The 14,471-nt window shown below is 42.7% G+C and overlaps 1 protein-coding gene across 2 annotated transcripts in view; it reads right to left on the reverse strand.

Annotated features, from left to right (window-relative positions):
• The window catches only part of NEURL4 (neuralized E3 ubiquitin protein ligase 4), a 265,245-nt gene that overhangs the window by 159,754 nt on the left and 91,020 nt on the right, over positions 1 to 14,471 (reverse strand). Inside the window, exons 6-15 of one of the 2 annotated variants that reach the window (XM_078669741.1) lie at positions 13,085 to 13,173; positions 12,596 to 12,668; positions 11,002 to 11,263; positions 10,476 to 10,657; positions 9,734 to 9,819; positions 8,978 to 9,143; positions 8,027 to 8,225; positions 6,462 to 6,538; positions 6,196 to 6,274; positions 2,675 to 2,850 (exon numbers count right to left, since the gene is read on the reverse strand). In XM_078669741.1, the coding sequence (XP_078525867.1) occupies positions 2,675 to 2,850; positions 6,196 to 6,274; positions 6,462 to 6,538; positions 8,027 to 8,225; positions 8,978 to 9,143; positions 9,734 to 9,819; positions 10,476 to 10,657; positions 11,002 to 11,263; positions 12,596 to 12,668; positions 13,085 to 13,173 (1,389 nt within the window). The remainder of the gene's footprint in view (positions 1 to 2,674; positions 2,851 to 6,195; positions 6,275 to 6,461; positions 6,539 to 8,026; positions 8,226 to 8,977; positions 9,144 to 9,733; positions 9,820 to 10,475; positions 10,658 to 11,001; positions 11,264 to 12,595; positions 12,669 to 13,084; positions 13,174 to 14,471) is intronic. The other variant, XM_078669742.1, reaches the window with a different exon arrangement.

The raw sequence follows: 14,471 nt of genomic DNA on the forward strand, positions 1-14,471 counted from the left end.
ACCGCAACTGCTCTAGGTAAGAAAAAACGGACGCCTAAGGACACCGCTGCACCCTTTCATCCCAAGCCAGTGGAGAAGAGGAACAAAGGTGTCCTGAGTATTGTGAGGCTTGAGCACCTGTTGGTAAAGCCGGACTGGCCTCCCAGTGAAAGCCTGCAGCCTTCTTACGCAAAGGCCGATCCCCTTAGACTAACACTGGTTACCCAACTCGGATTTGCACCCCTACACCTGGCTGCCCTAGTGCCGCTTGTGGTGTTTTGCTGGTTCTGCCTTGGCCCATGCCCACCACTCACCTTAAGTCCCGGAGATTGGCCCCATAAGTCACTGTCCTGTACCTGAATTCCGTACTTGGTCTTCCTCCCATAGGATAACATTGCAGCTTCTGAAAAATGCACTGTTGACTTCTATTCTATTGAAATTATTTTTTTAACTGAACCTATTGAGTCTGGTGCCTAATATGAAGTTATTTGTTTTTTTTATAAATTGGTGTGGATCTCCTTCTTGAGTCGTGTGCATCCTTTTTGACTGTTGTGTGTATTTGTGGATGTCTAACAGTCTTCTCTGAGAAGCCTAAGGCAGCTCAACCACACTACTCCCTAGAAGAGCACCTTGGGGTTAATAGAGCAAGCCCCTGTCCACTAGTAAGGGAATACCTGGACTTTTTCAATTATATACCTCTTTTTGGTACATCATATAAACAGTCAGCTTCCTACATGCTATTGAAAATGATTTTTGGTACACACTGCAATGCGTGTATTCAAATATGATTACTGATTCCAGTGATAATGCAAATAATGGTTCTGGGCATTAATTGGGGCAGAATTAGTGTGACTCGGAAGGGTGCTGACCCACAGCCCCAATGTACCAAATTAAGAGCTGCCATCTTCGTTTCCATTTTCCATTAGGTTCAGAAGCAACTATATGGGTTCAAACTCCAAAGCTGGGCCCTTTGCTAATGATTCGTCCCATCCAGATGAAGAAGATAATGTACTTCTTTCTCTCACTGACTGACTATATTCTGGCATCGCTGCAGAGGATTTTGACGCAGATCTTGATGTCATGCGATGGCTTGAGGTCAAAACCTATGGCTATAGAGCACTCTCAATGAAGTCAGAGCCAATGGTCAAAACAGCCTCAACGTTAAATTAGTCGCTGGTGAAGCACTCAATAGGAAATGCCTTTATGTTATATACCGCACAGCTGTATAGCTCAAAATTGAGCAAGAACAAGAATGACCCACTTTATTTGATGGACCCCACTGGGTGATCAACTATGTCTTAATCGAGGTCTGAGGGAGATGAGCAGTCTTCCTTGGTCCTACTGCTGGAGTAGGGCCCACACGAAGAAGGCTCTTGCCTCTTCACAGCAGGTCCAGGTTCAACCTCATGGGATTAGTGCACTCTATTAACTGCCCATCTGTCATCTTCTGACATGTCCCTCTCTTCAAAGCTGAATTCCGGAGCCAAGCCCATAACAATTTGACAAAGTGTAATTAGGCACAGGGTAAATCTGAATAAATAATAGCCTTACACAAGGACTAGGAAATCCAATAGGTCTCACCTTGATGACCTATGATCAATCAACATAGGCAAAAGGCTTTTAGCAGCAATTAAAAAAAAAGGAAAAAAGTCACAAAGAGGCAGTCAGCATTGTGAAGGCACGCTTACGTATGCATACATATGGGACACATATGGGTCAGCATGCATGAGGACCTATGGACTGCCATGGGTGCCATTTTTTTGTTTGTTGATTTAAGACGATGGGCGCCACCTAGATAAAAAAAAAATACTGAAAAACCCCATTTTAGTAGTGTGAAAGCTTTGTGGCTAGCCGAGCGGCCTGCAAGCAAATGGTAGCTGTTACGCTCTCTAAAAAGATTAAAATAAATGAATATTTATACAACTGCGAGGGGCAACGGAGGAGTGGGTGGGGAGTGGGTAAGCTGTGGGTGGGGTGTAATGGAGCAACGGAGGCTGCAAACCTTTTTAGAATGCAGAGCGGCCCGTCAACAAACGCCAGCTGCCCAGATCTCCATCAAGTAAGTTTAAGGATGAAGAGGAAGCAATGATGGGGTAAGGGTAAGCACCACACGAGAGAGCGCGAGAAAAACACATGCACTCTCAAGGAACGCTGAATGAAAAAGAAAAAAGCAGTTCACTAAATGTGAACAATCAAAGGATAAAAGTCAGCCAATCAAAAGGATGGTATAGAGACTATAATCGAAGCAAAGCACAAACCCACAAAGAGAAAAGGCAGGCCATCGAATAAGTAACATCCAAATGTGAGAGACGATAAAGACAACCATCGGTAAGCAATGGGAAGGCTCCAAGCCAATTGTAAATGTTTGGTATGGTGCACAAAAGCTGTAAAGTCTGCTAAAATTAGAAAACACATTTTGCCTCCTATAGCCTTGTTTTCTTTGAGAATATCCCAAAATGCCATTATATAAACATATTGAAATGTGTTCTGAAATCCAGGATATAGGTAGAGATAGTCTAATGTTTATGAATAGTAAAGACGATTTCATGATGGAAAAGTATCAATAAAGCCACATGGGTCTGTGTGCTTTTAACTTGTGTGCATTTTTTGGATGACTGCTTGCTAATTTGTGTACGTGTCTGGTTTTGTGAGTGCGCTTTTACTTTCTGCGCAGGCGGATGGTCAACAGGATTACCTTTGCTTGGGGGCAACCCAGTACAGGCGATGCCTTGATCCACACCATTGATGAAGTAGTGCAAGTCGCCCTTGGCTGTACGCATCATGCCAATCCGGGAGCCGGTGGTCAGTGAATCCAGGTCACAACCATAATTATTGCGCATGGTGTTCCCATCTTGCATGATGGCTGTACCACTGGGGAACAGAAAAATAGAACCTTTGTTAAAAAATGCACAATTAACAGTCCCCAAAAAAAGAAGAAGGAGACAAGAGATTAAGCGGAGACGGGTAAGGGCATCAGAACTTGCACAACAACTGACTGACTAGGAGTAACAGGAAGAATGGGAAAGACAAACAGAAAACAAAGAATTGGAGACCTGTGTTAAGCAATTGATAAATCAGCAAGCATCAACAAACACGCAGACAGGGACAAAACTGCCAGTGATATTCCCAGCTACTTTGTGATAGGGATTGAAGTAGAGGGATGAGAATGTGGAAAATTAGAAGAGATAGAGTAAAAACAGCCGAATTTCCTAGTTACTGGCCTAACAATTGAGGGAAGGAAAGACAGCAGAAAATAGTAGATTGAATGCAAAAAATTATGGAGGGAAATAAAATAGGAGAAACCCATGCATCACTGATCCATTGTGAGGGTGAGAAAAGGCCCACTGTCTTTAAGTTAGAGATTAGCGGGGTGCCAAATTTGCTGTTACACTGTTATGTTATGTTAATTGCTATTTATATAGCGCTAAATCACCGTCAGGTCTCTTAGCGCTCGGGGGGGAGGGGTGAGGGGGGGGGGAGAAGCTGCATAGACTACAACCTGCCTTAGCAAGCAACAATTCACTTACAAGAGCTTGCAGGGCAAAGTGAATAGGAACATGAGGGGGTTGCTATCAGGCCCCTACTCTACTCTGTTGGAGGAGAGTCTGGGTAACCCCTACTCTATTGGAGGAGAGTCTGGGTAACCCCAGAGCTGACCTCCTATAGACAAGGTATGAAAGAGATACTTGGCATACAGGCGGGCAGACAACCTACCTTGGATTAGATATGTCAGAGAAACCTTGAGAAGCATGGGGAAAGTCATGCTCTGGGATGACCCCGGGGGGGCCTGCACCCTAATCTCTGAAGCTGAACTCAAACTGAGCTATAAGGATTTCAAAACTGGTACTCTCCAAGCTAGCTCAACACTGGCTTCACTGCCAATCAGATTTGTACAGCTAAAGAACATCTAGAAGGCTGAAGAGTTTTGAGCCAAAATGTAACCAAACATGATCAGAAAACTCTACATACAATTTAGATATGGAACCCTCCCACTGTGCACATTCACTCACAAATGAGCTAGTGCAGGCAATAACGAGGAGCTGGCCTTCCCATCCTGTGGCCTTGCAGATGAAACTTCGGTCCATGCCCTCTTTTTCCTTTTTCTGCCCATCGTACAGCAGGCCTAGGACCAAATGGTTAATTCCCACATGCAGAAATCCAAGGACCTCACAGCACATGGAGGCGTACAGAATCCTCAAAACAGATACTAGGGGAAACATAGTATTTACAATATCAACCTATTTATTTGCAATGTGGTGTATCAGGAGTAAATATGTTTTGCAGGATGTCGATAGATGAAACCACATATCTGCTAAGTATAATACTCTGGTGTAGGCAAAGACACGCACAGATTGTTAATCAATTGGGAGAAGATAGATGGTTCTCCTCGTCTCCCAAAATTAGTTTTTTGCAAAATGGACTAATGTCAGTAATAGTGCCCAATGTTGTTAATATGCCCATTCTATGGCGATGATTGGGCAGAGAGAAGTATTTCTAACTAGAAAGATATACAGGCTAGGGGTCAGCCATTTTACCTAGAGTGTTTTATCAATTTTAATTAATGACCGTTTGTTTTCCTACATGCATTTGTATATTGTTTGGAAATGTGTTGGTCTTTAATGGCAGAATGCCGAAATAAAGAATATGTATTAGGGACAGAACCAGCATACAAGTATTACATATGGAGACTTCGGGAAAAGGACTGTGTTACATGCTACAGCTAAACTCTATTGTAAAACACAAGCATTATTATAATTTACCAAAGATCAACTGAGGTGAGCCTGTCAACATAAGGCCTGGAGGAAGAAGCGACAAAGCTGCATGGGACTCAGCTGGAGAATAACACAAGAAATCTGTAAAGCTAACACTGTTGAGAGTGGTAGAGCTGAAGGAGTAGGGATGTGAATGAGAGATTAAAGGGAAGAAACACCTATTAAACAAACTACACTAGACGAGGACGATGAGGAACCCAGTAAAGGAAGTGTGATGCAAATGGTGAGGCCAATCCTCGAAATCAAGGAATAGAGCACCATACCAGGAATCCCTCTACCTACAAACTGCATGAAGCAGTGAATAGGAAAATAACACTGAAAATCTGTTTTACTGACAAACCCCATGAGGCAAACAAGATGGAAAATAGCACAAGAGACATGTTCATCCACTATATCCAAAGAGAGGGAAAACAGCCCCAGATCTACACAGATAAAACAAAGACAGAAGGATGAAATGAGAATGCCCTCTGAACAATTTTTGGCAACAGAACTTCTGAATGAAGAGGGATTTGTACTACAGAGCTAGCAGAAAGAGACCTGCGAGACAAAGAGGGCGATAATGGTTTGACACTCTTTTTTGGCTGTAAAACAGATCCAGACTGGCAAAAATGGTGGCCTGCGAATATGTTCCCTCCTGCAGCCTCCTCCCGGATAGCCAAGAACCTGGGAATTAAGATAGATGACGGTCTAACTCTGTGTTCCCAGATTCTAGGGCTCGCTGGCACATGTTTCGGGCTTCTTCGGATGCTCCGTAAGTTCCTTCCTATACTATCGGAGGAGCATAGGAAAATAACGGTCCAGGCAATAATTGGTTCGAGAATGGATTACTCAAACATTCTCTATCTTGGCCTGCCAGAGTATCTGCTTCAAAGACTGCAGGTGGTCCAGAACTTGGCTGCACGGGCCATCTATGGATTATCTGGCCGTGCCGGGGTTTCTGGCCTACTGCAGTCACTTCATTGGCTCCCGATCCGGAAGGGGATAATTTTCAAGGCTTTGACCTTGGCTCACAAGGCTTTACATGCTTCTGGAGCCAAATATCTTCAGAGAAGGCTAGCCTTTTATCATCCTGCAAGGTCTCTGAGGTCCGGATCTCTGTGTCTTGCTGTGGTCCCTCGTATAAAAAGGGCACGCATTGGAGGCCGGTCTTTTAGTCTGCTGGCTCCGCAGTTGTGGAACACCTTGCCAGTGGCACTGCGCAGTACCTCCAATTTGTTGGTGTTTAGGAAGGGCCTTAAAACTTGGCTCTTTACCCTGTAGGTAGCAGTTTTCTTTTAGTTAGGGTTTTCTGTTTTTCCTTTCTGTTTTGTTTTTGCTTGTTATGTTGTGATTTAGAGTTACAATAAAGCGCCGGGACACTCTTTGAGTAGCCGTGCGCTTTACAAGTTTCAAATAACATAACATAACATGGACTTATGAGAGACACACACACAGCATCCCTCACCTCAACATCCAGGTGTCATAGTCAATGTCAGTCATGGTGTTTGGAAACTCCAGCTCATCTGGACGGATGGCGGTCACACCTAGAGGATGTGAAGAAATAAAAAAAACAGCACAGTCAAAACAGGGAATTCAAGACATACTGTACCTCTCCTGGAAGATAAAACGTGCAAACCTCGAGTATGAGACCTTCTTACCTCTTTGACAAAAACCTCTTCAAGTGAGGCACTACACTTCTAACACAGCAACAGCCCCTTCAATGAAACTCACCAGCTTCGATGGAACCAGACCAGCGATCCACCATCTTCTGAATGACAATCTCAAACAATTCACCATCTCGTAAGGGCCTGTGGCAAACAAAAGTCAGCAAAGGATATTTAGAGCTGCCAAAGTTCTAATCCTGTGTGCCTGATGTTATTTAGTAGTGTCAAAATACAAAAAAATATACATGTCTTCTGTGGCTAATATACTCTTCCAACATTTCTGCTTCAGACCCAAGCTTCCTCTCACACGCCAAATGTTGCAGCTATCTCTGTTCAATCCATTCCATAACCTTCCCTCAAAAAGGCTGCTAAAGAAGATTGGTAACTGCTAAAAACGGAAGTGAGGAAAAAGAGCATGCGGACGTAGACAGATTCTCTGGTTTTGACACTGTAAAGGCCCACTGCTTATGTATTGTATCCAAATCGCAAACCACTCTTGGATACTGAGCAGTTGTTTCCTTTGAATCCCCAGTAAAATAGGCTCACAAATGTATCACTCTTAAAATATCTAATTTAAGATCAGGGCGCAATTTGGTGGACCAAGACTTAATTTCTACCATTAACTCCCAGCAACAGAGACAATGGCAGAAAAAGGAAAGAGGAAGAGAGTGTTTGAAATACAGTGAGAAAGAGAGAAGGCAGATGAAACACCTGCAAGAGTGAGAAACAAGGACACTAAGTTTATAGAATGGAGTGGCATTTGTGAACGCATAAAAACACCTCCCCCACGTTATTATTATTAGCACTGCTTAAGATATTATTTACGCTGAATACATTTACACTGTGCATCAGAGAGTATATTTTGTATCTCCCCAATTATCTCTGTGGTCCATTCTGGTCAGTACTAGGCTGGTTCCGAAATTTCAATTACACTGGTGTAATTCACGTATTTTTGTGAACTTCGTGTTATACCTGTTAAGAAGAGTTCCTGAAATGACACCATTATGCCACTTTGCATAATTACGTAGCATCTGTGGTAAATGTTTACAGAGAACTTTCCACTGCAGTAAAACTTTACCCAGAACACTGGGGAAACAACACAACACAAGTAGTTGTTGTTTGCAGTGGTTTTGCCACTTTGCACTATTCTTTAGCGTGAAATGCACCATTGCATCAAAATCTGACATTTCATGTTACAAACGCTTGTATTTCATTTAATTTTGAGAACATTCATGTAAATTTGCTGAAACTTGGCATAATTAAGCAAAAGCAAATTATGTGAATGTCAGACACCCCTATTCTAGACATGAATGCTCCAAAAACTTGACATGAATGCTCCAATACCATCAGTTTATAGGGCGTTACTGTGGAGCTTTCAAGGGGAGTTTTACCAAAATAATAATCATTGCCTATTCCCCTGAACCCCACAAAATCGTGAAAATAGTGCCTCTAAATCCAGAAGACAAGAGAATCCACCAGTGTTGTCGGCACCAGGTTCCCTACAATTCCATAAGTGATCTTCATGTCTCCAACAAATGCTCCTGGCTACAAAACCTGTCTGTTTTAGAGGGTGCTCACACAGAGAGGAGACTCTGCCCACCTCCACCCATCCATGCTACTGGGAAAACAAACCTGTTGGAGATGACAATGGCATCGTTGAACTCGCTGCGACAGTTCTGACGCAGCGCTGTCCTGCCCCCATTGGTGATTACAGCGTTATTCCCATGCAAGCTGTGAAAACGAAGGTCATTCACGGAAGTGATGGATGAAGGGCTGCTCGGAGAAAGCTGGTTATTCCCTTCTGACAGGTCATCAGGCAGAGGAAGCAGATCTAAGGGCACAGTTCAAGACAGAGAGTCAAAAGGAGAAGAATTAACTGCACTGGGTAGGAGACAGGACAGGAACAGCGAGAATGTGATTTGAAGGACCTCATAAAACAGGTCACATCACTTCTGACACATCACAAACCCATGGAAAGACTAGCTTACCCTTGCTTCATTGCTGCTAACTTATTGACTTCACTAATAATGTATCTAAAAGCATAAAGAAAACAGGGGAGAGGATTTGGCCTAACGGCTAGGGCGGTCAACCTGGAATCGGTGGAACTAGGTTTGAGTCTCGGCAATGACGCTGAACATCCTGCGATTCAGGGCAAATCACTTAATCTCCCCGTGCCTGACAAAATTTAATGTGGCCTCATGTAATGGAACTGGTGCTATGTAAAGCGCTCCGATACCTGATTCGGGTCAAGTTCGTGCTATATAAAAAAAAAAACTCTGTAAAAAAAAAAAATCACTACTGAAACCCATGCAAATGCACCATGTCTTTTGTACAGTATAGCTACATGATCCATATCACCTGTTTAAAGCCATGCAATTCTGAAGACCTCCACTGTTTTGATCTATTAACATAAACTTATTAGATTTCCCAAAAAGTGGTTTGAAACCATAAAAATTCTTAGAGTATTTTTTAACAGAAACATAAAAATTCTTTACTTTTCTGAGATCCTAGTCTGGTCACTGTTTAAGGCTAAATTCGAGATTGCATGGATTTCTGTAACACTAACAGCGCTCTTCCACCTACCAGAGTCATCCACAATTGTTGCCTGTGCAGCCTGCCCGTAGAGATCAACCACAGCATAGACGTTAGGAGGCACATTCCATGCAGCGGCACCCTGTGCCACGCCGTTCACAAAGAAGTGCAGCGTGCCATCCTCCTTACGCACCACTCCAACTGTGTCTCCAGCCTGCTAAGACAGAAAGGAGTATGGGCAGAGGGTCATCTAGGCCTGGTAGCAAAGCAACCTGACAAGGAGACCAGTATCATCAGACCAGGCAAATGCATGCTGAACATGTCTGGATGAATGGAGAGGGTGATTCCCAAGAGGCAGACACAGGCAGAAAGAAGTTGGATGCACACATCTAGGATGTCTGGAAAGGGCAAATCTTGGAAACGGAGGGAAACATCAAGAAATGGCTGGGAAGGGAGTATGTTAGCTGGAGAATTAGGAACCTGTCTGCCGATGCAGACAGAACACTTAAATACAGATTCAATCAGGGTGAAGGAAACCAAAAGGATAGAAAAACAAAGCAGGGTAGGAACAAATGGAAAACAGGGGTGCAGGAGTGCAGCTACACTAGAAGAAGATGCAGAGTATGGACACACATCAGAGAAAGGTAGGCACGTTGCAGACTCCAAGAAATCAGCAAGAAGAGGATAGCTTTAGGGAAAGTTGTGGATCACTTATGAAGTGATGCAAGGTAAGGCACAGCAAGACATGCAGGCTGAGACCAGGAGCCTTGGTGATGAGCTGGGGGTGAAGGTGGGGCTGGGACTGACCTTTAATCGGTCAAGGTTATGACCGTACTCGTCCAGGATAGTGGTCCCATTATGCATCACTCCATTTCCGGTCATCATCCAGGTGCCTGCAATACCAAGAGCACATGACGGTAAAAGGGGATGGAGATTAAGCAAATTGGAAGTAATTAATTTTTACGATTCTCTGGGCAAATGTTATGGGGGACGGATTACACTTTAAATGCCCTAAGGCGTTGCAGAGATGTGGCCTGGGGCACCATCATGGATGGAATTTGACTGGAAAACGTTAAACCTGGGACTAAAGAGAAACAATGCCCAAAATCTGGCAAGGCACACTTAACGGTAACACATAGATCAACTATAGAAAACATAGGAAAATACCATGAACAATGCAGAATACCCATCCTCAGTTACCTATATATTGGAGTCCAAGTGCAACTCCCATGATATTGATTGCTTTGGATGAAAAAGAACCTCTCTAGAGCTGTGACATAGTTTATAATCTGGAAAACCAAGCTCACAAAGATCTCTGAAGATGAAGCTAGAGAAAGAACCTCTCCTTGCATTGAGAAATGGCCCTTCCTTTATGACATTCAGCTACTGCTTCTTCCCAAAGAGTGGACACCTCTACACAAGCTGCTATTTTATAAAACTCCCCCCACAGGATCTCAAATATCCAATCTTGAGAGCAAAAGCCATGCACATAGCACTGGAAAGATTTTTATCACACCATCAGTGTGAACCACAGCAAACAGTCCCTTACCAGAGCGCAGGTTGGTCATTGTGGACGGTAGTTGCAGGTAGGTGGGATTGTGAGTGGTGACGCCTATCTCAATCGATCCCGCCCACTTGTCCACCATCTTGTCAATCCGCACCTGGAAGACCTCATTGTTGCGCAAGGGCCGGTTGCTGAGCACAACACCATGGTTGAAGTCATCTGTGGCACTGTGAAGACAAAGAATGAAGATCATTAACAACAACTAATTCCACATTAACACTACTCTCAAGAGTCTTTTAAATTGGTGTCCTCTGCAATGTAATTAGTCTGCAACCAGAGATGATGTCTTAACAACAGGCTAACCACGGGAGTGAAACACAGTTGTCACTCTAGCTCTGTTGTGAACAGCAGCCTCATGTGCCAGTTTATCAGCATTCATCACACAATAGAATTAGGCTGGATATTGGAGATAGGATTACCAGTAAGATACTCCTAGGAGAGGGATACAATACCACACACAGGATTTAGTCTATTTTATCACACTGGCTCAATAAATGTTTGAGATACTTACTGCGGCCGTAGGGCTGTCCGGCCCTCATTGATAATGGCTGCCTTCTGACCGCAATTAGAGTGGAAGAGGAGTCGCTCCTGCTCTGGTTCGGAGGTTTCAATGGAGCGACGCCCAACATCGGGAGAAAGGGCACGCATGATGGCATTGTTTCTTCGTAGACGGTCGGAGTGGTTGTGATTATGAACAATGGTCACCTTCACCGCCATCCCATAAAGATCCACCACACCGTAGACTACTAAGGGTGTCTGGGTGGCTGCCACACCTGGAAGAGAGGAGGGACCTCAAATGAGAAATTGGGATTCGCAGAACATGCCGGTAGGGAAAAGCAAGGACAGTGAGGAAAAGCAAAACTGGAAGAAGGGAAATGAGGGCCGGCAGCAGTGCTGTTTGAATGGACTTTTGCTTAATTATTGAAGTATTTGCATATCTGCATCTTCAACTACTGCCATAATATTAGGCTGGATGTCTTTGACAAAGCTTCCAAGGGATTTAGATATTCAGACCAAATATGTATTTTCTTTGAGTTTAAAGGGTGGGATGTTTGTGCTTCTTTTACTAAACAAAACACTGAAAAATCTTATGTTGTCGTTTTGAAAGAAATGGTATGATGAACTGGAGTAAAATTCAGTGCTTAAAGCCAGGAAGTGTCTGTCCACTTCATTGAATTATAGTCACCTGTTTTCAAGGGAACTGCACACCATAAAGCTTGTATTTCATTTTGCACATTGTTTGATTTAGGCCATTTCCGAATGACATTCCTAGTACCTAGATTGAGACTGTAAACTGCTGCCAGAAACGGATAATGGTGGGACTAATCAAGTCAAGTCAAAGATCTTTATTCGGAATAAAAAACATCCATAAAAGTGCATAACAAGTAAAATGGCAAAAAATACAGTACAAGAATAAACAACCAGAAATGTAGTCTGTCTAGTTTACAACAATGCAAGTACGTATTAAAAAGAAGCGGTATATACAGTTTAAAAGATTTAAAAATAGCGACAACTATAAAGTGTAGGACAAAATGTCACTGCTCAGGACTCCAGAAAACAGGAATAAACTGAAAAGAATATCCCCATCCAAAATGGTGCATAGCTACGATGGCACACTGATGCTACTCAGGCTGCTCTAATTGCTCTGTTCAGTTAGAGTAGACTCTTCCACACTACCATCTGTTGTGCTTTACTGCTGCCCAACGAGAAAAGAACAGTGTAGACAAATATTTGTGGGCATTTAAAGGCTCAAAATTATTGGTACAAATAAATCAATGTTTCCAAATGAAAATCTATTCTTTTGAATATAAAAAATTACTACTTGCCTTTAAAACTGGACTGTGTTCCATCACCTTAAAATTCTATCTGGAGCCTGTGCCTGCTGATCAGTATTAATACCAAAGGGCTACTTCTTTGTAGGATTTTATATTACAAAGACATTTTTATATTCATCCTGGCCAGCCAACTGCAATAATTGAGACCTCTGGTTTTCCTGCTATTTGCCCCATCTGCCCAGTCTTCCTTCATATAGGCTATGGTTTTAGCTCCACCATCCTGGCAGCAGGCAAGGTCTAAGGTTAGGAGTGAAAGGAGGAAAGACAGACCTTGGTCAATGCCATTGATGTAAAAGTGCAGAGCACCATTCGACTTCCGGGTCAGGCCGATATGATCACCCTCCTGCAGACAGAAAAAGAAGGCACTTAAAGGAGTCCGCACAGAAATAACCCAAACCAACTCCAGCAAGAATAGGAAGACAACAGTGACCCTCGGACAACATCTGTAACAGAATACAATGAGTAACAAAGCGGAGGGTGGTAAAGTAGGGAAAAGGGAGTGGTATGTGCAAGACATTGAATACAGGGTGATGCACTCAGCAAGACTGAGCAGGTTGGGTGGGTGGGGGTGTGACTATTATTTGGTGTTCTGGAGTACTGTGATGTGGCTAGTAGGATGCTGTTGTCTTTGGCCTTAAGAAGTTATATGAGAAGGCTGTAATCTTAGTTCATAGAGAAATCTACAAGTGTAAGACGAGTGAAAAGACACTGGACTGAGCACGGCATTGCTATTTGCTCCTGCAGGAGACACAATCTCACCTGCAGCTCGTCCAGGCTGAACTCACAGTACTCGCGGCGTGTTCCCTTCCCATTGGTCAGGATCCCACAGCCACTCATCATGATTGTACCTAAAGAGAAGCAAAGAAAATCAGCGAGGCAATGAGGACCAAGGGATAATCAGCTTGCACCATCTATCAAGAAGAGGTATGCAACAGCTCATGTAAGAGATGTGGTCTAAGGGCTACTTTTTTTTAAAGTTAAATGTTTTATTTAGGAAATAATATACATTAAATAAAATAGAAAAGACAGGTAATATTAACTATGTTAAAAAATAAAAAATAAAATGCTAGCATTAGCGAGGAGTTCATGCAGTGCCATTAATAGGGATGGTAGTGCTAGCAGGTTCGATGATCTAACGCTAGTAACATTACAAGCAAAGGCGGGATGCACAAGGAATGTTGCAGCATTTGGAAGGTCAGTTTAGTGGTATGGGTTGGTGTGGCAGGTCTGTACAAGGTGCCTAGTCTCAAGAAGGCAGTTCCTCTAAAGATAATGCAGCAGAAATCCAATGTTTTATTGCGAGTTCAGTTGCGTCATCCTATTGCAGCCAACTGTGTGTTAGTTGAAAGGTAAATACGTACATTACACCAATCACTGACAAACTGTGCATGGGTGTTATTGTCTGGTGATAGGTGCTTTTTCAGGAATACTCGAGCAGAGGAGGGATGTGATCCTTTCAGAATGTTGAGATAATAGGCAATGCAATACCCAGACGGATATGAAGTATTATCAAGTTGGGTCAGATAATCAATTTTTTCAATGCTTCATACAGTCTACATTGCACATTCTAATTAGTATTCAAAGAATTCATTGGCAATAGTTTTGAAAAGAAGTGAGTATAACGATCTGAGATATTGTCCCTTAAAGTCTTTCCATACCAATTTTTTTTTTTTTTTAAAGGAAAGCTTAACTGTGGACTTTGTATCTGCATCAACGTATCTACAAGCACAATTTATTTTATTGCCTGAAATTTGAAGATTCGCTAAAAGGAAGCTGGTGTCATTGTTTTCACCCACTTGTCCATGGTATCGCACAGTTTTAAAATCGGTTTCTCACTGAGTACAGCCAACGTTTTAAGAAAGGCTCAGTCTTAAGTGTTGGGGAATGATACTGTAGTGATCTTTACCTTTTTGTTCTGGCAGATTAAAGTGGTATACCTTCTATACCATGTCACTGAATGTTTTTAAAAATAATTATTTTTTAAGTTACAGATACTTTTTAGGGCCTATATACTGTGCAGGTACACTGCAGCAAAGTCTTTTGCCGCATAACAGCATAAATTTGATGTTTTTACAGTAGTCTGACTGATTTTAAATCCATTATAATAAGAACGGAAATCAAATTTCCACCTGCTTAATTCGTCAGG

This window comes from Lissotriton helveticus, chromosome 12, assembly GCF_964261635.1.
Source record: "Lissotriton helveticus chromosome 12, aLisHel1.1, whole genome shotgun sequence".
Taxonomy (NCBI): Eukaryota; Metazoa; Chordata; class Amphibia; order Caudata; family Salamandridae; genus Lissotriton; species Lissotriton helveticus.